General features: G+C 41.7%; 2 protein-coding genes across 2 annotated transcripts in view; one reads left to right on the top strand and one right to left on the bottom strand.

Moving 5' to 3' along the window:
• Nucleotides 1–25,913, top strand: part of paics (phosphoribosylaminoimidazole carboxylase, phosphoribosylaminoimidazole succinocarboxamide synthetase) — a 277,223-nt gene that overhangs the window by 220,003 nt on the left and 31,307 nt on the right. The window lies entirely within an intron of this gene.
• ppat (phosphoribosyl pyrophosphate amidotransferase) overlaps nt 1–25,913 on the bottom strand; it is a 47,629-nt gene that overhangs the window by 7,602 nt on the left and 14,114 nt on the right. Inside the window, exons 2-7 of the mRNA XM_080187277.1 lie at nt 21,385–21,451; nt 18,934–19,140; nt 18,235–18,347; nt 9,417–9,562; nt 7,686–7,764; nt 1,498–1,649 (exon numbers count right to left, since the gene is read on the bottom strand). Of these exons, the coding sequence (XP_080043403.1) occupies nt 1,498–1,649; nt 7,686–7,764; nt 9,417–9,562; nt 18,235–18,347; nt 18,934–19,140; nt 21,385–21,451 (764 nt within the window). The remainder of the gene's footprint in view (nt 1–1,497; nt 1,650–7,685; nt 7,765–9,416; nt 9,563–18,234; nt 18,348–18,933; nt 19,141–21,384; nt 21,452–25,913) is intronic.

The raw sequence follows: 25,913 nt of genomic DNA, 5'->3' as shown, positions 1-25,913 counted from the left end.
CAAGGAAACTTTTTTTGCTTAACTATATGAGTATCATTTTTGTGTGAGTTTCATTTTGAAGTTGGAATTTTAATAAGATTGTGTGCTTAAGCCTGAATGAAAGTAATAGGGTAGAAAAAGGGAAACCTGGATTTTCAAAGGGCATTTGATATGGTGCTGCATAAAAAGTCAACAGATAAGATAAGGGCTCATGGAGTTGAGGGAAATATGTCAGTTTGGGAATGGTTAATGGATATAAAGCAGAGTGGGCATAAACAGGACTTTCTCAAGTTGACAGGCAGTGAATAATGGAATACTGCAAGGATTAGCATTGGGGTCTCAATTATTTTCAATCTGTATTAATGACTTGCGTGAAGAGATAGAGAGTAACATATCTAAGTTTGCTGATGGTACCAAACTAGGTGGAAAGGTAAGCTGTGGGGAGGACACAGAAGTTGCACTGAGATATAGATAGGGCAAGTGAGTCAACAACAAGACGGCAGATGGCATGTAAAATAGGGAAGTGTGAAGTTATTCATTTTGATCATAAGAATTAAAAAGCAGAACATTTTAACATTTTTGAAGGGGAGAAACTTATAAGTGTTTATGTTTAAAGAGTGTTAGAGACTTGTATAAGAAACACAAAGCTGGCATGCAGGTGCACCAAGCAATTAGGAAGGCAAATAGCAGGCTGGCCTTCATTGCAAGGGCATTGGAGTATAATAATAAGAAATATCTGGCTACAGTTCTACAGGATTTTGGTGAGACCATATCTAAAGTAGTGTGTGCAGTTTTGGTCATCACATTTAAGGGAGAATACATTTCATTGGCGGTGGTACATTTTAGAAGAATGAGGCGCAGTCTCATTGAAATCTATAAAATTCTGAAGGGGTTTGACAGGATGGATGCAGACAGATCATTTCCACTGGTAAGGGAATCTAAACCCAAGGGCAAAGTTGTAGGCTAAGGGACTGATCATTTGGAACGGAGGAGGGAAGTTATTTTACTCAAGGGTTGTGAATCTTTAGAATTTTCTACCTGAGAAGCTTGTGGATGCTCCATCGTTGAATAAATTCAGGGCTGGGATAGGTAAGATTTTTAGTCTCTCAGAGAATTAAGGAAAATGGGGAGAAGGCAGGAAAATGGAGCTGAAGCTCAAAATCAGCCATGATAGTACTGAATGGCAGAGCAGGTTCGATAGACCATGTGGTCTACTCTCCTGCTCTTGTATTTCATGACAAAAATGAGAGATTTTATTAATTATCATTTTCTACTTCTTGACAATCTAACTACAGTGGTGTGCACCGAAGTAAAAATCAGTACAGCAGACAGATGTATCCCTGATTGAAGTTTTGAGACCTTCTCAGGCCAATTTGTATCAGTACAATTAAATTCTATCTTAGAAAAAGATTCAAAAACAAATAGTTTCACAATAACAGTAAAGTTTCCACTAAAATATAAAACAAGATCCAAGAAAATTAAAAATTGTGGAGCATTCTGTTGTAAATTCAGAATTACCTTCGAATATGGAGTCAGGTCTGGCAAAATAAACATACTCAAAGATACAGAAAGCAGGTGGATCTCCTCCAGCCCTTGGTACAAGATCAAGTGTCTGAATACCATTTTTAGAGATCTGCACAATTTCTCCAGGTAATATTTCACGAAAGTACCTAGAAAAATGGTAGAGGAAAAATTCATAAAAATATCTATCAAGCGGTAATTACTCACTTTCCAAAGCCCTTCATTCAAAATTTATAAATGTCATCAAGGAAGCAGTGGAATACCCTATAGCAGTTACTAAAGAATGAGCAACCATAACGTAAGTTTTTCTCAAAATCAGTTTCACTAACTTCTCGACTGTCCCACTCAACAGCCATGAACATGCAACCCTGTGTGATATACATATGCTTGCTGTTGTTCCTACTCAAATACAGAACACTATATTTAAAGAATCACATTTATATAGTTCTTTTCATGATTACTGGATGCTTCAAAGCACTTTACAGACAATAAGTTATTTTTGAAGTGAGGTTACTGTTTTAATGTAGGAAAGAAGGCAGTCAGCTCTCATAGCAATTTAATAACATGCAGATAATCGTCTACAATGTTGGTTAAAGGATAAATATTGGACAGGGCATCAGGGATAATTTCTCTGCTCTTTGAAATAGTATCCTGGGATCTTCTACATCCACTTAAGTAGGGGATAGGGCCTTAGTTAAATGTGTCATCTGAAAAATAATACTTCTGACAGCGCAGCACCCCCTCAGTACTATATAAGTGTGGTCAGCATTGAGTTTTTGCTGAAGCCCTGGAGTACGACTTAAACCCAGACCTTCTGACTCATAGATGGGAGTGCAACTAACGGCACCACAGCAGACTTTAAGTAACATCTGCCAAACACAGGCACATTTCCCAGCACATCAGGATCTATCCTTCATCTATTGTTCTCATTTATAATCCTGAAGTCCACAAATATTTTTGCATAATTTGTAAATTCACAGCCTGTTCACGTATCTTTATCCATAGCATCAGTAGAAATGACCCAAACATTGATCTTTGGGGTCTCCATTAGTATTTGGATCCTAAGCAAAACTGCGATCAATAATAACCACCAGCATCTAGAAGAATGGTATCAATTAGTTACCTAACACCAATTGGCCTGCTAATCCCATGGGATTCAATCAACCTGGTGACTTTAACCAGGAAGGTTTTCCAGAAGGAATGTTAAGACCCATGAATAACACCTTGTCTGTAGGTGGTCAGACAGTGTTTTTACAATAATCTTTTCCAGCATCTTGCCTTTAATTAAATCCTGGTTCTGACTTATTGCCATTATTGAATATTGGCACCAAGTGGCCCATTCCCCATTCTTTATGCAGTGAGTGGTTACATTAAAAAAAAAGGATCTGGAGGAGGCTATTCGGTCCTTTGAATCTGCTCCATCATTCATTACGATCATGTCTGATCATCCAACTTAATAGCTTGATCCCACTTTCCTCCCCATATCCTTTGATCCCCTTTGCTCCAAGTGTTATATCTAACTGCTTCCTGAAAACATACAGGGCAGAATTCTCCCTGTGTCTAAGTGTCGACACTCTAAGTGTCGAATTCGCACGAAAACTAGAGTAATTCATGCTGTTTTTTTCAGTGGGAATTCAGAGAAGAGTCTCCCACATTCTGAGTGCTGCAGAGGCCACCAGCGTGAATATCATTAAATTTCAGGGGGCAGGACTTTTTCCCACTGGAGAAGCTAAAATCTGTGCACTGAGCAAGCCACTGTGCATGCGCTGATTTGTTAATGCCAAGGTCAGCGCACGTGCAGTGGCCACACACTGCTGGCCTCCCGATCGCTGGCCAGCCCTGTGCGCCCCCACAGCTAAAGAACTGGCGCCCCAACCTTCCCCTTCCAGCCCGCCGCAATTTCCAGTCCCCTCCCACCGCAGTGCTACCCCACCCACCCCCTACCACCGCAGTGCCAACCACCCCCCCCCCCCCCCCCACCGCAGTGCCGACCCCCCCCGCCCCTCCCACCGCAGTGCCGACCCCCCACCCCCCAAACAGGCTGGCCACGGGCCCAATTTTACCAAAAATTTGCGCTTCTTTTCGGGTGCGAAATCGCAGTAAGTTCAGGTGTCGGGCCTGTAACGCGATCTGCACCTGAAGCCGAGCAGATAGTGCCTTTACTAACACCTGACTTGGGCACAGATCCAGTCCGTGCCCCAATCGGACAGCCCAATGATTTAAATGCATTTAAATCAACTTAATGAACCATGTGCCCAACTCTACTGCCAAATCCCACTTAACCATCTTCGGATCTGTTCCGGATCCGCACTGTTACCAACCTGCAGAATAAAAGTCCAAAGCAGATTCCTTTTCTGCAGGGGAGCCTCAGAAGCCCATCCTCCTCAAACACCCTTCGCAGACCTCCCCCCGCCACTATGATCCAAACCGCCTGGGAGGCAGAACCCCCCCTGCAGCACGTTCCTGGCCTTCCGCTGGCATCTGCCGGAAGGGTGGTGGGGGGGGAGCTCAGATAGATCTCTGCTTGGGGAGGGGGGTAGTGGAGATACTCCCAAGTCCATCCTCCACTACCCCCTCCCCAACCAGAGATCCATCTGTGCCCACCGCCCCCCCACCCCCTCCCCTTTGAACAGACGCCAGCAGAAGGCCAGGAAGATACTGCAGGCTGTCCAACGACTGCAGTAAGAAGTCTCACAACACCAGGTTAAAGTCCTGCAGGAAATTCCTACAGGACTTTTACCTGGTGTTATGAAACTTCTGTGTTCACCCCAGTCCAACACTGACATCTCCACATTGAGTGCAGGTCAGGAGGATGGTAGAGGGACAGCAGCAATCCAGGTAGGTTGGGGGTGTGCTCCGCCAAGGAGGGGCCTGCCTTGGAGGTGGGGGGGGGGGGGGGGGGGAGGGGGGCGCGCCTCCCAGGGGATCCGATCGCTGCTCATCCTCTCCCCCCATCCCTGGCTCTCTCTGTTTTGTTTTTCGCACCCAACGCGCTGTTTCAGTTTTTTTCAAACTGCGCAAGCCCTCAGCCCACAGCACAGACTGGACCGGAGCCGTCAAAAAGTGTATGGGCGCACTGGAATGAGGATTCCGGGCTCAGATCCGTTTTACGTCTGGATCCAGCACTTAGCCTTCAAATGGTAAAGTCTGGCCCCACATCCCCCCCACCCCGCCACACCTCCAATCGCTGGCCTTCCTCCTTCCTCCACCAATCTTTATGCATAGTGGCAGCTGAACCCCCTCCCCAACCTCACGGGCTCCCCCCAGGCCCCACCTCATCAGGCCTCATCCCCTGGCACTACCCTTTGCCTGACGGGCAGTGCCATTGGCACTTTGCCCCTTGGGCAGTGCTAGGAACACAGGTGGGCACTGCTCGGGCAGCCACTAAACTCTCTGGGGGGGCCCCCAAGTACCCTCCCTTCACTCCAGCGGGGTCGGTCGGAGAAAGAGACTTCAGTCCCAGGCCTGCTCATCTCACTTAAATTTTATTCAAATGACCATTTAAATGACCATTTGCGCCTCCCCATTGATTTCCTGTCCAGAAATTTGGTGGCAGGAGATGCTAGAGGGGCACGAAACCTGCGAATCACCTGGATTCTCCTGGCCTGCTGCATTAATTAGTGCAGCAGCATGGGAGAATCGCCCCCATCAATGTTTTGGCCTAAACGAATTCCACAGGCTGACCAGTCTAGGGTTGAAATTTCTCCTCATCTGTCCTAAATGATCTATCCTGTATTCTCAGACTGTTTCGCCTACTTATGGACACCCCCACCATCTGTAACTTCCTTCTTGCATCTACTCTGTTTGGTCCTGTTGGAATTTTATAGGTTTCTATGAGATTCTCCCTCATTCTTCTTAACTCTAGCAAATACAATCTTAACAGACTCAATCTCTCCTCACACATTGGTCCTGCCATCCCAGGAATCAGCATAGCAAACCTTCTCTGCACTCCTTCCAGAGCAAGGATTTCCTTCGTCAGACAAGGAAACCAAAACTGCACACAATATTCCATGTGTGGCCTCACTAAGGCCATGTGTATAATTGCAGCAAGATATTCAAGCTGCTGCACCAAAATCTTCCTATAAAGGCCAACATAACATTCGCCTTTTTTACTGCCACTGAACCCGCATGCTTGCCTTCAGTGACTAGTGTACGAGGACATCCAGGTCTCATTGTACATTTCCCTCTCCTAATTTATGGCCATTCAGATAGCACCTTCCTGCTTTTACTACCAAAGTGGACAACCTCACATTTATCCAAATTATACTGCACCTGCCATTCTTTTCCCCATTCACTCAATTTGTTCAAATCACATTGCAGGACCTCTGCATCCTCCTCACAGCTCACCCTCCTCACAACTCAACCTCTCACCCAGCTTTGTGCCATCTGCAAATTTGGAGATATTAAGTTTAGTTTCCTCATCTAAATCATGTACATAGTGAATAGCTATGGTCCTAGCACTGATCTGTATGGTATCCCACTAGTCACAGCCTGCCATTTGGAAAAAGACACATTTATTCCTACTTTGTTTTCTGTCTGCCAACCAATCTTCTATTCATCTCAATACATTATCCCCAACCCCCTGCACTTAATTTTTATTATACAGGTAAAATTAGCATGCAAAGTTAAACAAACTTGGAAAACCATTTGTTTTGTAAAGCACTTTGGGGCAGCCTGAAGATCCAACAGTACTTATCAGATCTGTTATTTTTATTGGGATACGCAAAGATTGGAAAATACAGGAGCACAGATGCTCACTCGTTATTATTTTTAATCTGGGGTTTCCCTTAGTCCAAGGGGTAAAGAGGTAGAGAGTTAGATGTCAGATCAGCCAAAATCTTAAATGAATATTGGAATAGGGTTTAAGGAAGATTATTCCAGATTCCAAACAGCCTCTCAGTGAAGTGCTTTTACTTACTTCACTTCTGATGCATTTCCCCATCATTAAGAATCCGTGCCTTCTAATTCCTGACCATCTCGGGAGAGGGAAGAGTTTCTCACTCTAACCAGTCCATACCTCTTAGGGTCTTAAATCTCTCTATCAAGTCTCCTCTCAGCCTTATCTTCTTGTAGCTATGGTCTTAATCCCTGGACTTATTCTTGTGAATCTCCTCTGTACTCTCTCAATACCTTTGCATCCTTCCTCAAGTACGGTGATCAGATCTGGATGCAGTCTCCAGATGAGGCTTAACAAGTGCCTTATACAAGTTCAATATGAGCTCCTTACTCTTGTACTCAATTCCTCCATTAATGATAGCTAGGATACCATATACTGCATTTACTGCTCTCTCAAAGTGCCCTGCCACCTTCACTAATGTATGCAGATATTAGAATCATACGATGCAGAAGGAGGCCATTCAGCCCATCAAGCCTGTACTGACAACAGTCCCACCCAGCCCTATTCCCTTCAACCCTCGTACTTACCCTGCGCATTCCCTGAAAGGGGCAATTTTGAATGGCAATCAATCTGATCTACACATCTTTGGAGTATGGGTCGAGACTGGGTCGTAAGGAGGAAACCCTCACAGGCACGGGGAGAACAGTCACCTGAGGCCGGAACTGAACCCGGTTCCCTCGTGCAGTGAGGCAGCAGTGCTAACCACTATGCCAACAAGCTCCCACTGTTCTTGCATCTCCTTTAGACTTCCTCCTTTATTCGTCCTGCCAAAATGAATCACTCCTCCACCCTGAACTTCATCTTTCACTTTTCTGCCTACTCCACCAAAATGTCAATGTCTGAACACACAGATTTTCAGAAAAATTTCAGTCACACCAGCGGGGCAATTTTTCACACAGAGGGCGATGGGTGTCTCGAACAAGCTGCCAGAGGTAGTAGAGGTGAGTACAATTTTGTCTTTTAAAAAGCATTGAGAGAGTTACATGAGTAAAATGGGTATAGAGGGATATGGGCCAAATGTGGGCAATTGGGATTAGCGTGGAGTTTAAAAAAAGGGCCGCATGGACAAGTTGGCTGAAAGACCTGTTTCCATGCTGTAAAAATTTATGACAATGACTGTTCAATTGATATGGAAATGTATCTATCATGCACTGTAATCTTGATGTGATACTTGTTAGGTTTGCTGAAAGCTTAAACATGCTTCAAACCATAACAATACATTTCTAAAAATGTATATATTTGTGTTATAACTCACTCCCACCATTAATAAAGTTATTATCAGTCTCACCTGGCTCCAATAGATTGAAAACTGCATGATTCAGAAGAAACTACCCATCCTTCAGTTTCTGTTTCAGTAACAGGTTCTCCTAAGTTCAAAAGGAAGAACATAATAGAATCAAAACAAAAATGCATAAAATTTCTGCAGTTAGCAGAAACTATACTTAAACAATCCTAAAATCTGTTATTAAACATTGAACTGATGGTATTATTATTTGATAAATTGTACAGGTATAGTGTGGAATTGTCTCAAAAAAATTCTAAGCGTAAAACAGCCAAGAGAGAAAATGGGAAGTCTTTTCAGTGAGGTAAGTAATGGTAATGTTTGCAACATTCTGTGCAATACAGCAGCCATAATGCAAATCTCACAAGTAAAGTGTGGGGTGGGGGATGGAGTCTCAGCTCGCCTGAGAGGTTGTCTGCTAAGCTCAAGGGGTGTCATTGCAAAGACGCCCTAGTCTCCCAGTATACTGTCTCCCCTGATCGCAGCTCTGTTCCCACCAGTGAGGCCATCACGATTGGTCCCCGTTGGTGGGGACTACACTAAGATCCTCACCGGCGAGCGGGCTAAGGTAAATGAGCCCAGACAATAGCATGTGGGTCATCAATATTTAAATCAGCCTCACAAACGGGGCTAGTAAATCACAAGATGTGAGAATTCAGGAGTGAACCCAATTTTTCACTTTATCTTAACCGCTCGCCATGCCGATTGACTGGCATTGCGAGCTAGTAAGATCCTGCCCATAGTGTCTCAAAACTGGCAACCACAACAACCCATCATAGAACTTCCCTTGTCCTACTCAGAAACTATTACATCTCTAGCTTTTCCCAGATCTGATGCCTTGTCCAGGAACCTTCAACTCTGTTTCTCGCTGCATTGATGGTGTCTGACCTGCTGAGTATTTCCAACATTTGGTTTTATTTCAGTTACCAACATTGGCTGCATTCTGCTATTCAATTAGTATCTAAAGCTCTGCTGCATGTATCCCACTAAATCCACCCATTCTCACTGACGTACACAGGATTAGAGTTTTTCAATATATTAAATTTACAATCTTTTCTTTCATCCATAAACCTTGCCATGGCCTCGCCCTACCTACCACTTGAGTATCCTCCAGCCCAACCTCTACTATCGTCCTATAGCATTCTGTATACTCCACTTTGACAGCAGAATTTCAACAAGCTTGTTCCTATGCTCTCAAACTTCCTCCCAAAACTTTAGTCTCTTTCCCAAATCACCCCCAAAGTAAAGTCATATACTCAATAAAGATTTCAGTCACCCTTTCCAACATCTCTCTCCCCAACTATGCACCTGTTTGCTTTAGTTGTGAAGCGCCTTTTTCTACACCAAAAAATCTATATAAAATGAAAGTTGTTGTTTATACCATTACAGCAGATATTGGGGGAAAAAAACCTAACCACCACTTGGGAACAGTGGAGCGGCAAGAACAATTAGTGTAAGAAAGGAAAACAATGCTGTTTATATCATGATGTATCTGATGGGAAAAAAATCAAATATTTCAGTAACATTCCCTACTGCTAATCTGAATTCAATCTTCTTGAATATTACAGATTAAAACTAAAATCTTTTCCAGTGATTAAAAATGGGTCCTAAACTGCTACTTCAAAAATATATATTTTAAAAGACCATAGTGATAATGCCTGATAATACTTTCCATGGAACATGCCCTGGCATTTCATTTCTGTTAAGGTTTGTTTTTATAAATTAGTTGTTTCTTACCTGAACTATGCAGTTTAGAAACTGGTACTAAGCAGCCAAGGCATAGAGGACGATTCCCATAAGGGTCACGGACAGCATAAATTACATCTTTGTACATAAGTAGTAATGAATAAGAGATTGATGTTGCAGTCACCAAATTCCTAATTCTGGAGATTAAGATAAACAACAATAAGTTATTTCTCCTCTTTACAAACTATAAAAGATTATCAAAATCACCTTGCCAGAAAATTCCATAACTAGTTTTACTGGACAGTCTTGAGTTGTTAATGGCACAATATCTTCGTGACAAAGCAAATACAATGTTTTTTTAAGTTTGAGCAGAAGAGAATTCATGCATGATTTAATCTGGATAAGATACAAATAACATTGCACTGGAACTTTGAGCACTCCAATTTGGGAGATTTGCAATGTTGCAATATGCCAAATCAATATGGGTGCCAATACTCCAACCCCCCACCCCGATTTTTAAAAAAATTATATGCATACTATTATCAAGGTAGAGCTTAAGCAGAGTTTATACAGCACTTTGCACGTTTGCAGGATTACTGGATGTCTCAAAGTGCTTTACAGCCAATGACGTGGATTTTGAAGTATGGTCACTTCAAAATGAAGGAAACGTGGCAATCAACTTGCTCACAAACAGCCATGAGTTGATGGCCAGTTAATCTGATTATTGTGACATTGATGGAGGAATGAAAATGGGTCAGGACACAGGATAATTCCCCTGCTCTTCTTCAAAACTGTGCCAAGACATCTTTCGCAATCACCCAACATAAGAAATAGGAGCAGGAGTAGGCCATCTAGCCCTTTGAGCCTGCCCTGCCATTCAATAAGATCATGGCTGATCTGAAGTGTATCAGTTCCATTTTCCCACCTGCTCCCCATAACCCTTAATTCCCTTATCTATCAGAAAGCTATCTACCCGTGACTTAAATATATTCAGCAAGGTAGCCTCCACCACTTCAATGGGCAGAGAATTCCAGAGATTCACCACCCTCTGACAGAAGACGTTCCTCCTCGACTCTGTTCCAAACAGCACCTCCTCCCCCTTATTTTGAGGCTGTGCCCTCTAGTTCTGCTATCCTTTCTAAGTGGAAAGAATCTCTCTACCTCTACCCTATCTAGCCCCTTCATTATCTTATACGTCTCTATAAGATCTCCCCTCAGCCTTCTAAACTCCAATGAGTACAGATGCAGTCTATTCAGCCTCTCTTCATAGGCTAACCCCCTCATCTCCGGTATCAGCCTAGTGAACCTTCTCTGCACTCCCTCCAAGGCCAATTTATCCTTTCGCAAAGAAGGGGACCAAAACTGCACACAGTACTCCAGTTGCAGCTTCATCAGTGCCTTGTACAGTTGCAGCAAGACCCACCTGTTTTTATATTCTATCCCCCTCGCTATAAAGTCCAACGTTCCATTCGCCTTCTTGATCACCTGCTACACCTGCAGACTGAGTTTCTGCGATTCGTGCACAAAGACCCTCAGGTCCCTCTGCACAGTAGCATGCTGCAACTTTTCACCATTTAAATAATATTCCATCCTATTATTCCTTCCAAAGTGGATTACCTCACATTTGCTAACATTATACTCCATCTGCCACGTGCTCGCCCGCTCACTCAGCCTATCCAGATGTCTCCGCAGACTTTCCACACCCTCCACGCAATTCGCTTTTCCACTCATCGTCGTGTCATCAGCAAATTTTGTTACCCTACACTCAGCCCCCTCCTCCAGATACATTATATGGTAAACAGTTGAGGCCCCAGCACTGATCCCTGCGGCACGCCACTAGTCACCAACTGCCAACCAGAAAAGCACCCATTTATTCCAACTCTGTGCTTCCTGTTAGATAGCCAATCCTCAATCCACACTAACACTTTACCCCAACAGGCAGATAAGATCTCAGTTGAATATCTCATCCAAAAGACAGCATCTTCAACAGTACAGTACTTCCTCAGTGCTACAACACTGTTCCCTGGAGTGGACTGTGAACTTGTTATCCTGTAATTCAGAGCTAAGAGTGCTACCATCCAAGCCATGGTTGACATATTCTAAAAGGAAATGTTTTAATTTATGTCACCTAATACACCTGGATTTACTATTTGGCAGCTAAAATGAAATACTCAAGTCAATATTGGTTTCTCATTGGCTCACATGCTTTCTGATCAGTACCCAGAACTGGTTCAGGTGCTAGTCCACAGAAAGCGCCATGAAGTTATTTGATGGTACTCCAAAGCAGTGTGAAGAAATCTAAAATGATTATTCTCCACGTGAATCAGATGAAACTATTTAAATTCCTGATTAGCCATAAATCTGACTGTGCTAAGAAAGTACAAGAGGAGTATTCACATAGTCCTTTGAATTTCATGAACCAGCAGCATTTGCGCAATCTCACAGAGCCATTAGCATAAAAGCTTGCGAGTACAAACTCATTCCGTGGATGCATGCAGAGGCTGTGACTGTAACACTACATTCTGCACTGTCTCCTTTCTTTCTTTATAAACGGCATGCTTTGTCTATATAGCGTGCAAGAAACAATACTTTTCACTGTTTACTAATACATGTGACAGTAATAAATCAAATCAAATTCCATGGCGGTGGACAATTTAAATTTTATCTGCCGCACTCTCTTCTGCGCACACTCCTGATGGAGCAAGATCAGAGAATTTGGCAGCCAGTCAAATCTCCGTTCAATGCAGTGGGATGGTAAAATCTCGCCAGCGTGAACGGTGATAAGATTCTGGCCATTGCAGTTTTGAGGGCAGTACCCTTGTGTTTTAAAACATGTCTACAAGCAGTTTGCAGAAAATAGAATGCCCAGCATTCTCCAAATTGGACATACAAATGCTGATGGAAGAATTGAAACATGGTGACCTTTTCAGGATAGGTACAGCAGGACCACTGGGCGAACTACCCAAGAATAGCAATGGACAAGATTGCCATGAGGCAATGTAGGAAGAATTATTGTGACTTTTATCAATTCAGACAAAAAGAAATCATGGCCACCTTTCATTACTTTACTGTTTGACATACCTGTCATTTATAATAATTTCCCCTCTCAGTCAGTCTTAAATTACATTCAATACTTTCCACAAATTATTATTCAGTACATAGAATCCCTACAATGCAGAAGGAGGCCATTCGGCCAATCAACTGACAACAATCCCACCCAGGTCCTATTTATGTAATCCCATGTATTCAACCGCGCAAGCCAATGTTTGGAAGTGCTCAATCATATACCTCTTTGCATATATTCAGATCAAACAGATCAAGTCATTTAGAATGAAAATGGTAAAATTGGCCCTAAGTGCTGAATCTGGGCGCAATTCAGATCCAACTTGAAAATCTATTCCAGGCGGCCCCATACACACTTAGCCTGAAAGAAAAATCACAGGTCTGAATCATGCTGTGAGTGGGGCTTAGCACGCCTGAAACAATCAGAGCTCTGAACTGTACATGCGCAGTTAAAAAACTGAAAAAGCTCGCCCGTGTAATATCGCTCCCGGGCTGCAAAAAGTGGATAAAGCTGGCTGGGACCGAAAAGCAGGACAAGGGCCCCCACAGATATCATGTCCTCCTTATCTACCCACCCTATGCTACCCAGACCGATCGTGACCCCCTGCCCCATTCCCAACCGATCGCCCGTGGAGTGATAGCAGCAACCCCTCCCACCAAGAGAACCATCCGCTCCCCTCCCCTCTCCACCAGTGAGCGATCAGCAGCCCCCTCCCCCCAGAGAATGATCTGGCCTCCCTCCCCTCCCTGTCGGACATACACCTGACCCACCTCCTTTTCCCTCCCCACCCTCTCACCAGAGAATGATCAGGCCTGTCTCTCTCCCCCGCCACCACCAGCACCACCGATCTGAGTCAGAGAGCTGTTGAAAGCTCTGAACATACCTCTTCAGCAGCTGGAGCGTCCGAAACAGACTTCTATTTAGCATGTCCATTTTGGCCCCATTCTGGATTGGCGAATGGGGTGGTAAAGGGTGAAATACTGAAAGTTGGGTGAGCAGTTCATTAATTCAATTTAAATGCATGCGAATGCATTTAAATTGCCGTTGGGTCTGTTTCAGGCACAAATCAGATCGGGCCATTCCTGGGCCTTGGTAAAGTGAGCATCTGCACAGACACGGACGCAGATCATGTTAATAGCCTCACACCTGACTTTACCATGTTTTCCGTGATGCTATAGTAAAATCGGCTGTTAATTCCACTGCATGAAGACTAATTAGGTCATTACATCCACAATGGCTATGTTGGCACTTTGATAGCATCACATATTCAAGTCAGCTGAAAAGAGCCACTTCTACTCAAAGAAGACAGCCCATGATAGGAAACTAGGATAGCATAAACAAGAAGAAAAGACCAGAACATTGTCTGAAATAGTTTTGGCAATCTGAAAGCGCCAGTATCAAAGCAGAAATCTCAATTAATGGCCCAATTATTTGAAATAAGATACTTGAATTGTAGTAAGGAGCGTAGTGCTGGTGCTACAGTGAAGAAGAGGCCTCTTCTTAGTGGTCCACAGGATTGTCAGTCAACACAAGATGGTTTGCTTGCTTTAAAAGACATTTTGAGCTTCATAATGTGAAGTTGGTGGGGGATAGTGCACCAGCTGGCCATGTAGTTACAGCAGTTTCCCCAGGCAACACTGAGGAGCGAGGGTACCATCAGAGCAGTTCTTTATCACAATCAAAACTGGCCTGTTTTGGAAGAAAGAGGGGAACTGGTGGAATTGGTGTTTCTCGATTTTCAGAAGGAGTTTGATAAGGTGCCGCACAAAAGGTTGCTTCAGAAGGTTAGGAGGCATGGAGTTGGCGGTAAGGTGTTAGTGTGGATACAGGATTGGTTGTCTAATAGGAGGCAGAAAGTTGGTATCAATGGGTGCTATTCTGATTGGCGATTGGTGACTAGCGGAGTGCCCCAGGGATCGGTGCTGGGGCCTCAACTATTTACCATTTATATAGATGATCTGGAGGAGGGGGCTCAATGTAGGGTGTCGAAATTTGCTGATGACACGAAGATAAGTGGAAAAGCAAATTGTGTGGAGGATGTGGAAAGTCTGCAGAGGGATCTAGATAGGCTGAGCGAGTGGGCGAGGACCTGGCAGATGGAGTACAATGTTAGCAAGTGTGAGGTTATTCACTTTGGCAGGAATAATAGAAGGAAGGAATACTATTTAAAGGGAGAAAAGCTGCAGCATGCTACGGTGCAGAGGGACCTGGGGGTCCTTGTGCATGAGTCACAAAAACCCAGCCTGCAGGTGCAGCAGGTGAACAGGAAGGCAAATGGGATGCTTGCCTTTATAGCGAGGGGGATTGAATATAAAAGCAGGGAGGTCTTGCTGCAACTGTACAGGGCACTGGTGAGGCTGCAGCTGGAGTACTGTGTGCAGTTTTGGTCGCCGCACTTGTGCAAGGATATTTTGGCCTTGGAGGGAGTGCAGAGGAGGTTCACTAGGCTGATACCAGAGATGAGGGGGTTGGACTATGAAGAGAGGCTGAATAGACTGGGTTTGTACTCGTTGGAGTTTAGAAGGATGAGGGGGGATCTTATAGAGACGTATAAGATAATGAAGGGGAGGGATAGGGTAGAGGTAGAGAGATTCTTCCCACGCAGAAAGGACAGCAGGACTAGAGGGCACAGCCTCAAGATAAGGGGGGGGGGGGCAGTTTAGAATGGAGTTGAGGAGGAACTTCTTCACTCAAAGGGTGGTGAATCTCTGGAATTCTCTGCCCGTTGATGTGGTGGAGACTACCTCGCTAAATATATTTAAGACACAGGTAGATAGGTTTTTGGTAGGCAAGGGAATTAAGGGTTATGGGGAGAAAGCGGGAAAGTGAACATAAGAACATAAGAAATAGGAGCAGGAGTAGGCCATCTAGCCCTTCGAGCCTGCCCCGTCATTCAATAAGATCATGGCTGATCTGTCGTGGCTCAGTTCCACATTCCCGCCCTCTCCCCATAACCCTTAGTCCCCTCTCTTATCAAAAATCCATCAACCCGCTTCTTAAAAATATTTAGCGAGGCAGCCTCCACCACTTCAACGGGCAGAGAATTCCAGAGATTCACCACCCTTTGAGTGAAGAAATTCTTCCTCAACTCCGTTCTAAACCGCCCCCCCTTTATCTTGAGGCTGTGCCCCCTAGTCCTACTATCCTTTCTGAGCGGGAAGAGTCTCTCCACCTCTATCCTATCCATCCCATTCATCATCTTATACGTCTCAATGAGATCTCCCCTCATTCTTCTAAACTCTAACGAGTACAAGCCTAATTTATTCAGCCTCTCATAGCTCAACCCCCTCAACTCTAGCATCAGCCTAGTAAACCTCCTCTGCACTCCCTCCAAGGCCAAAATATCCTTGCGTAAGTACGGCGCCCAAAACTGCACACAGTACTCCAGCTGCGGCCTCACCAATGCCCTATACAGCCGCAGCAAGACCTCCCTACTTTTATATTCAATCCCCCTCGCTCTGAAGGCCAGCATCCCATTCGCCTTCCTGACCACCTGCTGCACCTGCAAGCTGGGTTTTTGCGACTCATGCACAAGGACCCCGAGGTCCCTCTGCACCGTCGCCTGCTGCAGTTTTTCGCCACGAAAGTAATAATCCTTCCTACCATTATTCCTACCAAAGTGAACCACCTCGCAGTTGCCAACATTAAATTCCATTTGCCATTTCCTGGCCCATTCGCTCAGCCTATCTAAATCCTTCTGCAGACTCTTCACACCCTCCGCACAATTTGCCGTTCCACCAATCTTGGTGTCATCAGCAAATTTCGACACCATACACTTGGTTCCCTCCTCCAGATCATCTATATAAATGGTAAATAGTAGGCCCCAGCACCGACCCCTGGGGCACTCCACTAGTCACCAACCGCCAATCCGAATAGCACCCATTGACTCCCACTCTCTGCCTCCTATTTGACAACCAATCCTCTATCCACGCTAACACCCTACCCCCAACTCCATGTCCCCTGGCCTTCTGCAATAACCTCTTGTGAGGTACCTTGTCAAACGCCTTCTGAAAATCCAGAAAGACCACATCCACCGGCTCTCCTCTATCCACCGCCCTAGACACATCCTCATAGAACTCCAGTAAATTTGTCAGACACGACTTCCCTTTAACGAAACCATGCTGCGTCTGCTCTATCAAGCAATTCCCCTCAAGATGCCTCGCTATTTCCTCCTTGATGACGGATTCTAACATTTTACCTACAACAGACGTTAAACTAACCGGCCTATAATTCCCTGCCTTTTGCCTGGCACCCTTCTTAAACAACAGCGTAACATTAGCAGCGTAACAAGTGGAACTGAGCCACTTTAGATCAGCCATGATCTTATTGAATGGCGGGGCAGGCTCGAAGGGCTAGATGGCCTACTCCTGCTCCTATTTCTTCTTATGTTCTTATGTTAAAATGCCAAATAGGCTTTGCATATTCAAAGTAGAAAGGATAGCACTACGTTTTAAAACCGCAAACATCAGACTAACGCTCTCTGTGGCAATGTGGTTGGTTTTAAGTGTAAACCAACTCGTTTATAGCTCTGAAAGCCCTTGATTTCTTTAAAAAGGTAAAAAAAAATTTCATCAATCCAGACTTTTTTGGAAACTAACAGCAGTACCTGGGTTACAGCAACAGCATTTGAAGACTGTTTGAAATTTGCTTTCTGCATGAGATGGGGACTTTATGAGGAAAAAGAACTTGTCCTTCATGGGCCGACTTAATCTTGATAACGTTCCTGGACATCCACCTCATCTTGAAGACAGCCAATGGACTGGGAGTTGTTGCAACATTCAAAGCTTACCACGAGCACAGCGGTTTCAACCACATTCTCAACATTATGGAAGCAAATCCTTCAGCCATTGTCCATGATTGATAGGTAGAATTCAACATGCTTATATTAATAGGGAGAATTGCATGGGATGAGTTTTAAAAAATTAACCATCAACGCCTGCTGGAAAAAGGTTTGGTCTGAGCCTGTGAATGATTTCATAGAGTTCCCCAATTTGGACTAAGATGTTGCATTTGCAAAACAAGTTGGAGGAGGGATCTAAAAGCCTGGCTACAGATGAAGTGGAAGAGTTACTTCAATCTTATCAAGCAGAACTCTCCAAATGTTTGGAATTGATTAAATCAAGTGAATGTAAGAAGAGGAGGAAGAAAAGACCACAGCTAAATTTACACCCAAGTAATGGCAGACCTCAAAAGATCAGCTGAAGAATTGAAACTGGAGGCAACAGGCTATGACACATACATAAAAAGAAGCACCGTCCTTTGTAGTGATCAATTTGATTGAAAGAGTATTGTACTTAAATTTCCAGAAGGCATTTGGGAAAGGTGATTACTACATCCTTTTTTATAATTGTTCTGATTAAAAGTAACAAATGTTTGCTAATGGATGTTTTAAAAATTGCTGGAAATTACAACATTTGAAAAATAGATCAAGTCCCATGAATTTTGAGAGTCATTTGCATGCGGAGGAGAACAAATTTTAATAAAAATCTGAAAAGGATTTACAAGTTATGTGATGATGCAAACTATATATTTATAATATGTTTAGAAACCGCAGAGGTAATAGGGCAAGAAAGCAAGTTCAATTATAAAGTTGATATACTCTAAACGTACATCTAACAATTCTCTGTAATGTCGGTGTGAAGAATTTGTTTCTGATTGTAGGGAGTCTCACACTGCCTTCCATCAGTATCAGACCATGCCCTGAATCAACTTACACTTGTAATTGTACTTCAAAATGAGCTTCCTCCATTATACTTAGAGCTGCTGTACCAAATTGGAGCTGGAAGTTTCAGAACCTTCCCTTACCTGGCTACCCAGTCAGGTGTATCAGCTTCCTCCTTTGGTGGAGTCAAAGCGAGAAGCTGTATGATAAGCTCACTGTCAGAGCTGGTTGATAAGCCAACTCCATGTCGTAATACCTACGTAAATTGAAAAAGTTATCTTTTACAACCTGAAAAATACATAGCCAATCACACTCAACTTCACTGTACAAATTGAATTCATCATTCTGCATTAAGCTTCAAATTATTACAGGTTAAATGACAAAATGCATACAAACATTTGACAAAGCATCAAAATGTATCTACTTTAAAGGCATATTATGGGCAAAACAGCAGCAATCTCCTACTACACGTGCATCAGAAGACCAAGGTTGGTTCCAAGGAAAGGGGACTGCAGGTAGATTGGGGCAGGAAATGCCTACACCATGCTCTCTCCTTTTAGGACATTTGAATCTTGTTTCTGTGCTCAATAAGACAGGTTATTGATCAATGTCTTTGTTTGACCAGAGTATTTATTCGTGTATACTGTGGATTTGTAACCAACACATCAAGATTTGATTAACATTTTTACCAGAAAACTGAACTAATCTATTATCCATCCTGAAACCTTTGTCTCATTAGGGTACATTATTTACTGAGGATCAATTAACTTTTCAAAATGCAAATTTTTCTACATAATTGACTTATTAAATGTAACAACACTATTGATAATGCCATACTGCACCTTATTTTTTAACTTTTTTGCATTAACTAATTCTCCATTGTGAGCGACAGCAATCTTTCCATGAAGAGTTTCCACTACAAATGGCTGACAATTCTGCAATTCAGAAATGCCTGATGTAGAATATCGTGTGTGTCCTATTCCCAGGTTTCCATTGCGAAGCTTTTGTATTTGCTCTTCACGAAAAGTACTGTTTATGAGGCCCATTCCCTGTGAAAAAAAATTATACGCATATCTAATGATGATCTCCATAACCCGTAAATTAATAATTAAAATCATTGTTCTGAGGGAAGAATAACTTACTACTTTAATTAAAATAATTTCTTTAACTACAACTTTGAGACCTTATATCAATGGAAAACTAACTTGTTACATTTTATATACATTTATTACAAAGCTGTAGTTCTACTCTCAGGAGTGTTACTCCAGGATTTGAAAATACCAAGTCCACCTGAGACTTGTTTTATATGGACTGAATGAACAAGTAATACTTCTAGAACCTGCACTCTTAACAACATGAGCTCTGACCACCCCATAGGGTGTTCTTCGCAGGGAGCAACAAGGATTAAATTATGCAATTCTATATCAAATGCAGAATTTAGGTCCTGCTCAACATTACCTTTTTTTTTGATTTGAGGACATAGTAAAATCTTTACAGTTTTTAAACCAAAGAGGAATAGCACAAAGTTCATATTCAAGTATTTTTATCTTGTCTTTTGAAATTACAGCCTCAGGACTTAAAATATTTGCTTAGATCCAAAACTAAGTTCCGAAGAGCAGTTGCACAAGTCTTTGACCTGAAGGTTATTAAGGCCTCTGAACTGCAACATTGCTATGATTATTCCAAAGACGTTATAGCTTGAAATTCAACATGAATCTAAAATGTTAGGAATTTTAACATTATTACAAGTCTTCTCAGTATTTGCAAAATGAAATGGAAAAAAAATCATTGAATTTAGTTTGCAGCAATCGTTTTTTCCCCACCTGTAATTCACTACTAGGTGCTACATTCAAACAGCCAACATCATGAGACAAAAGCATTTACAGCATCAACATGAAGTTAATTTTGTAGGCTACTTCCAGTGCATTCCTCTGTTAAACTTAGAAGAATCACTTAACTTTGACTGTAGCTTAGCTCTCTTCTTCCATGGGATGTGGGTTTATATATATTTATGTGACATGGATGTCACTGGCTGGCCAGCAATTTTTATACCCATCCCTAGCTGCCCAAACCAGTTGAGGGTCAACCACATTGCTGTGGCTCTGGAGTCGCAGGTAGGCCAGAATGGTAAAGACACAATAAGTCTTGTCTTACAGATTTCCTTTATTAAAGTACATTAGTGAACTAGGTGGGTTTTTCTGACAATTGACAATGATTTCACAGTCATCAGTAGTTCTTAATTCCAGATTTTAATTGAATTCAAATTCCACCATCTACTGTGACTGGATTCAAACTCAGGTCCCCAAAACATTAGCTGAGTTTCTGGATTAATAGTCTGGTGATAATACAACTAGGCCATCGCCTCCCCAAGTATTTATTGCCCAATCCCTAATTTTCTTTGATAAGATGGTTCTTTCTTGCTGCTGTCCGCATGATGTAAGTATACACAAAATACAGTATGTCAGGGAGCTCCAAGATTTGGACCCAGCAACAGTGAAAGTTTGATGACATAGTTCCAAGCAAGGATGCTATGAGGCGTGGAGGGGAACTTGCAGGTAGTGGTGTTCCCATGCATCTACTCGTCCTTGTCCTTGTCCTTGTCCTTCTAATCGGTCATGACTGCAGGTTCAGAAGCTGCTGTCGAAGGAGCCTTGGCAAGTTGCTGCAGTGCATGCTATTGATAGTACATACTACTGTCACTGTATGTCGGCAGTGTTGGAACTAAATGTCCAGGGTAGAGAATGGGGTGCCAATCAAATGGGCTGCTTTGTCCTGGTGTCAAGCTTCTTGAATGTTGTTGATTCATCTAGTACTTTGGATTTAGCAATTTAACCATACAAAGTGTAGTTTGAATTAAGCAATTTTTAATTAAGAGATGACATAGTGATATGTGTGGCAATTCACATTGGTGCACAAGGACACGCTTCCCTGACAAGAGCAGACAGCACTAATCTCAGACACTGGATGCATAATGCCAACATCTTGCAGTTCAAATGAACACAAAATTTACCGAAAGTATAAAAAAATTCACATCATCTGTTTACTGGAAAATAATCAAAACATAATCTTATCTGAAATTTGCTATTAAATTACAACAAAGTCCAAGATATAGGAAATTTAAATTTAAGTAAATGTTGCAAAGCTACTGGAAAATAGTAATTCATGTTTTCTGAAAACAAAGGTATAGTACCATAATACAATGAGACTGTACAAAAGAATACTGAACCTAATTTGAGTTCAATAAAATTCTTTGTGAAAATTTATTACAGCCCACTGCAAAATAAAAAACATACCTTGTGTGTCATATATAGTGGTGGGGAACCTCCATTACTTGTCACAATTCCAGCACTTTCCTGCCCTCTGTAAAACATAATTTCAAAAGTTTCAAAAATTGTCCATTGTTTTCTTAATGGAAAAAAACTATCCCTCAGCTGCTCTGTAACTTTTAAGTCCTGTAGTACAGAAGCATCTTTTCTCATTAGTCTGTTATGGCACTTTAGTAGCTCGTATACGATAATAAAGCAAGAGCTTTAAATAATGCACAGGGATGACATTTATACTGAGAGAGGAAGATCTTGTTTCACAGAGATAAATATATTACTCAGTGGGATTAATGGTATTTCACTTATCCTGATATCAGTGAAAGACTTTTTCCATATCTATTTACAATAGCAGGGCAAAATTCCACACTGAATGTATGCTTCTAAATACTTAGAAGTTTGAAATTATAAAAACAGAACAGCTCAAGGTTATTCTTGAGGGGCAAGGACAGAATCAATTTGGTAAGAATTGGGAAAGAAAAAAATGGTAAGGTCATATTACTGGTGACATTCTACTGGTGTCCAAATAGTGAGAGAGATAGAGGAGCAACAGAGCAGAGCTAGACTAGAACATAGAACATAGAAAATCTACAGCACAAACAGGCCCTTCGGCCCACAAGTTGCACCGATCATATCTCTACCTACTAGGCTTACCTATAACCCTCAATCCTACTAAGTCCCACGTACTCATCCAGAAGTCTCTTAAAAGACCCTATCGAATCTGCCTTGAGTGATTTTAATTACACAAAATATTTAACATTACAGCAAAGAATAAAGAAAGGAAGGAGTACCTGAAATGTATTCAGAAGGATCCCCTTGATCAGTATGTTCTTGACTCAACTAGAAAAGAAGCTTTGCTAGATCAGCCTTTGGGAAATGAACTGGGCCAAGTAGACCAAGTGTCTTGTGAAGCACATTTGGGTAAGAGTGATGATCACATTGGGTTAGATTAGCTGGGGAGAAATGCAGGGGATCTAGCCTGGATAAAATGGAATCAAAGTCTGATAGGAAGAACTGTTATGGAACAATGAGTCATCTTTAAGGTGCAGATGCTTCAGATACTAGCTAGGTACATCCCAAAGGTGAAAGCCATAGGAATCAAAAATAGGACTCCTCGGATGACGAAAGAGATAGCGATTATAAGGTTTATCTTGCAGTCAGATGAATTCTTCAAGTGAGAACCAGGGAAAATACAATAAGTTTAGAGGGGAAGTAAAGAGGAAAATAAGAGTAGCAAAGTGTATGAAAATAGAATGGTAATCAATATAAAAGGAAACCTGAAAATCTTCTACTTGCATGTAAATAACAAGCAGATAGTAAAGAGTGAGTAGACCCTGTTATGGACAAAAGAGGTGATATGCTTGGAAGCAGAGGGCAAGGCTAGAATATTTCATGAGTACTCTGTATCTATATTTACTAACGAAGAGGAGCCTGATGAAATATCCATACCATGAGTTAGTAGAAGCAATGGACTGAGTGAAAATTGAGAGGGAGGTAGTACTGAAAAGGCTGGATATATTTAGGGAAAAAAGTCACATGGTGACGATGACTTGCATTCTAGGTTTCTGATGGATGTGGGGATAGACACGGCACAAGGGCATGCCATAATCTTCCAATTTTCCTAGATATAGGAAACGTGCAGAGCAATCAAGACTGACAAATGTGAACCCTTATTCAAGGAATATGCAAGGACTGCCTAGCAACTACAGGCCAGTTATGTAACACCAACAGTGATTAAGATTTTAGAAATTAAAAAACACTTGGAGAGGTTTGAATTAATTAAGGATTCCCAGCACATTTGTAAAAGGCAAAGTAACTAATCTAATTGAATTTCCTGATGAAGTAACAAAGTTGATTAAGGGAATGTTGTGGTTGTTATCTATGTGGATTTTAAAAAACTGTTCAACAAAACACTACTTAAAAGGCTGGTTAACAAAATTGAGGTTCACTGAATAAGACGGTTAGTGTTAAATTGGATTCTAAAAAAATGACTCGAAAGAAAACAGCAAGCAATGGTAAATGTTTTTTCTCCAGAATGATCAATGGTGGTGTTCCCCAAAGGGATCTTGCAAGAAACACTATTTTCTTTGTGGGTGAACTTAGAATAGAGTGGAAATTCAAAATTTGGTGATGATGTGAAACTTGAGAGTGACAAAGCGAGGATGAGACAAATTGCCACCAACGTCTTAGAAAAATGAGCACGTAAATGGGGGATGGAAATTAGAGAAATGTGAAGTGATGCATTTTAGAAAAAAGTATTAGGGAGAGGCACATAAGAACATAAGGAGTAGGCCATCTAGCCCCTCGAGCCTGCTCTGCCATTCAATAAGATCATGGCTGATTTGATAGTGGTTCAGTTCCACTTACCCGCCTACTCCCCATAACCCTTAATTCCCTTACATAAATTCACAGGCACAGTTCTAAAATTTGTGCAGGGTTAGAGGGACCTGTGGGTGCATGTGCGTCATTTTTTGAAGGTGGCAGGTCATACTGAGACAATGGGATTTCATAAATAGAGGCGTACAAGGCAGGAAGGTTTACTGTTTGGGCCACAAATGGGAATATTGCACCCAGTTTGGGTCACCACACTTTAGAATAACTTTTGTTTTAAACACATAAGGTGCTAATGGCTGTGAACTTGCTACTCAGGAGGGTGGTGGAAGTGGAAACAATCAATCAATATAAAAAAAAGGGTGGGCTCTTGAAGGAAATTAACTTGCAGGTTTACATGGATCAAGTACAAGTGGGACTGACCAGATTGCTCAGATTCCCAGCATGCACTCTATGGGCTGAATGGCCTCCTTCTGTGCTGTTAATTAGTCTATGTCTCAAGGTACAACCAAATGCAATCAGTAGGCACATAAATCTCACTCTACAAAACTTATTTTGTAACTACCATGGAAAAATAGTTTGCATTTTTCTAATTAGACAATTCTATTATTTGTTTTTGCTAGGAAGTTCTCAGGCATACCTTGAAACAATTTAAATCTTTCTCTTACCACAGGTCATAGATTTAGTTTTTAAAATAAAAATGGACCATTGTGAAAGTTACTTCAGATTAACTTTACACAGAAATACTCAAACCAACATTATTCCAATTAGAATTTAAGCTATAGGAAGTATATTTTTAAGTTGGCAGCACCTTAGAAATAAGGCAATTCCAATGTTAGATAGGTTGAATTAAAGAGGTATGTTATGTGTTTGAGATGAGATCTTTGATTGTTGACCTAATGTGTTAAATGTACAATTTTAATAATTTTGTCATAATAGAATCTTGAAATACGCCAAAACTTCAGGATACGGTGGAGGGATGCAAGACACCATAATGTAAATAATGAAATTTAAGTAATCTTCTATCTCAGGTGTACAGAAAGGCATAAGTTTGATAGCACAAAACTTGAATATAGCTGAAAAAAGAGACATTGTACAGAGTTTTTTTTATCTTGCATTCATCAGGACAGATACAAGGATCCAAAATTTCAAATAATCACAATAATTTATACTATAGGGGAAAGAGTGTCAAAAGTTTGGTAAATTGACTGCATTTGTCCAAGGTGTTGCTCTGTAAAAAGCAATGGTCATCCGAATAATTTTTTAAAAAGCAGAAGACTTTAACATATCCCTCCTTTTTTGCACAGAACGGATCCCTGTGTATGAATATGTCACTTCTAGTAAGCAAAAATGAGCCAGTGCTATCTAATTGCAGTCACAATAGTAGATGCTTTGCTTTGGGTGGTGGTATTTTCTATTAATACGATGTTCAAGCCTTGAGTCTTTCTTGAATTACCTGGGGAATCTATAATTCCCTGTTGTTTTCTCCATAGCAATGCCTTAGCCAATCACAACTTGCCAACAAAGCAGCATCCCTTTTCCCCTGCAGTATAAATTATGATTGTTTAAAATTTGACATTTTTGCATTTGCTTCAATGAACACAAGACAAAAAGCTTCAGCAACATGTCTCTCTTTTCAACAATATTTAAGTAATCTTCATTATTTGAGGAAACTAAGTCGTTATATCTTGACAAACTTCTATACCGAGGAGGAAAGAGGGGAAAGAAAGACAGTTTTGTTGAAGATATCAATTCTCTTACATTGTATGACGGAAACTAATATGCACAATATATTTATTCAGTAAAAGGAGAACTCTTTGGTTGTAACACAGTGGACTTTGTAGTACAACTATCAGAATGCTAGATAAAACCCATTTATCAGCAAAAAGTAAATAGCATTGCCACACAACGTTTCTGGATGACCATCAAACCATTGACTCTCCAAGCCAATAATCACTTCGAATAACCTCTTTGCCCTCAAAACTCTTCAACATATCCAAGTTAATTTCAGAGTACCTTTGGCTGCAACAAAAAAAACATACACTGAGTCCAAGAAAATTGCATATCTATTCTAGATTTCATTTTCAGAAGTGTTAAATTTAGAGAATTAATCTTGCAGATTTTTTTTGGAATATGTATTTGGAATACTGTATTCGCATTCCTTTTCAGGG

Source organism: Carcharhinus amblyrhynchos, chromosome 1 (assembly GCF_965287045.1).
Source record: "Carcharhinus amblyrhynchos chromosome 1, sCarAmb.v2.hapA, whole genome shotgun sequence".
Classification (NCBI taxonomy): Eukaryota; Metazoa; Chordata; class Chondrichthyes; order Carcharhiniformes; family Carcharhinidae; genus Carcharhinus; species Carcharhinus amblyrhynchos.
The sequence above is the reverse complement of the archived record's forward strand: the minus strand, read 5'-3'. Positions and strand labels throughout refer to the sequence as shown.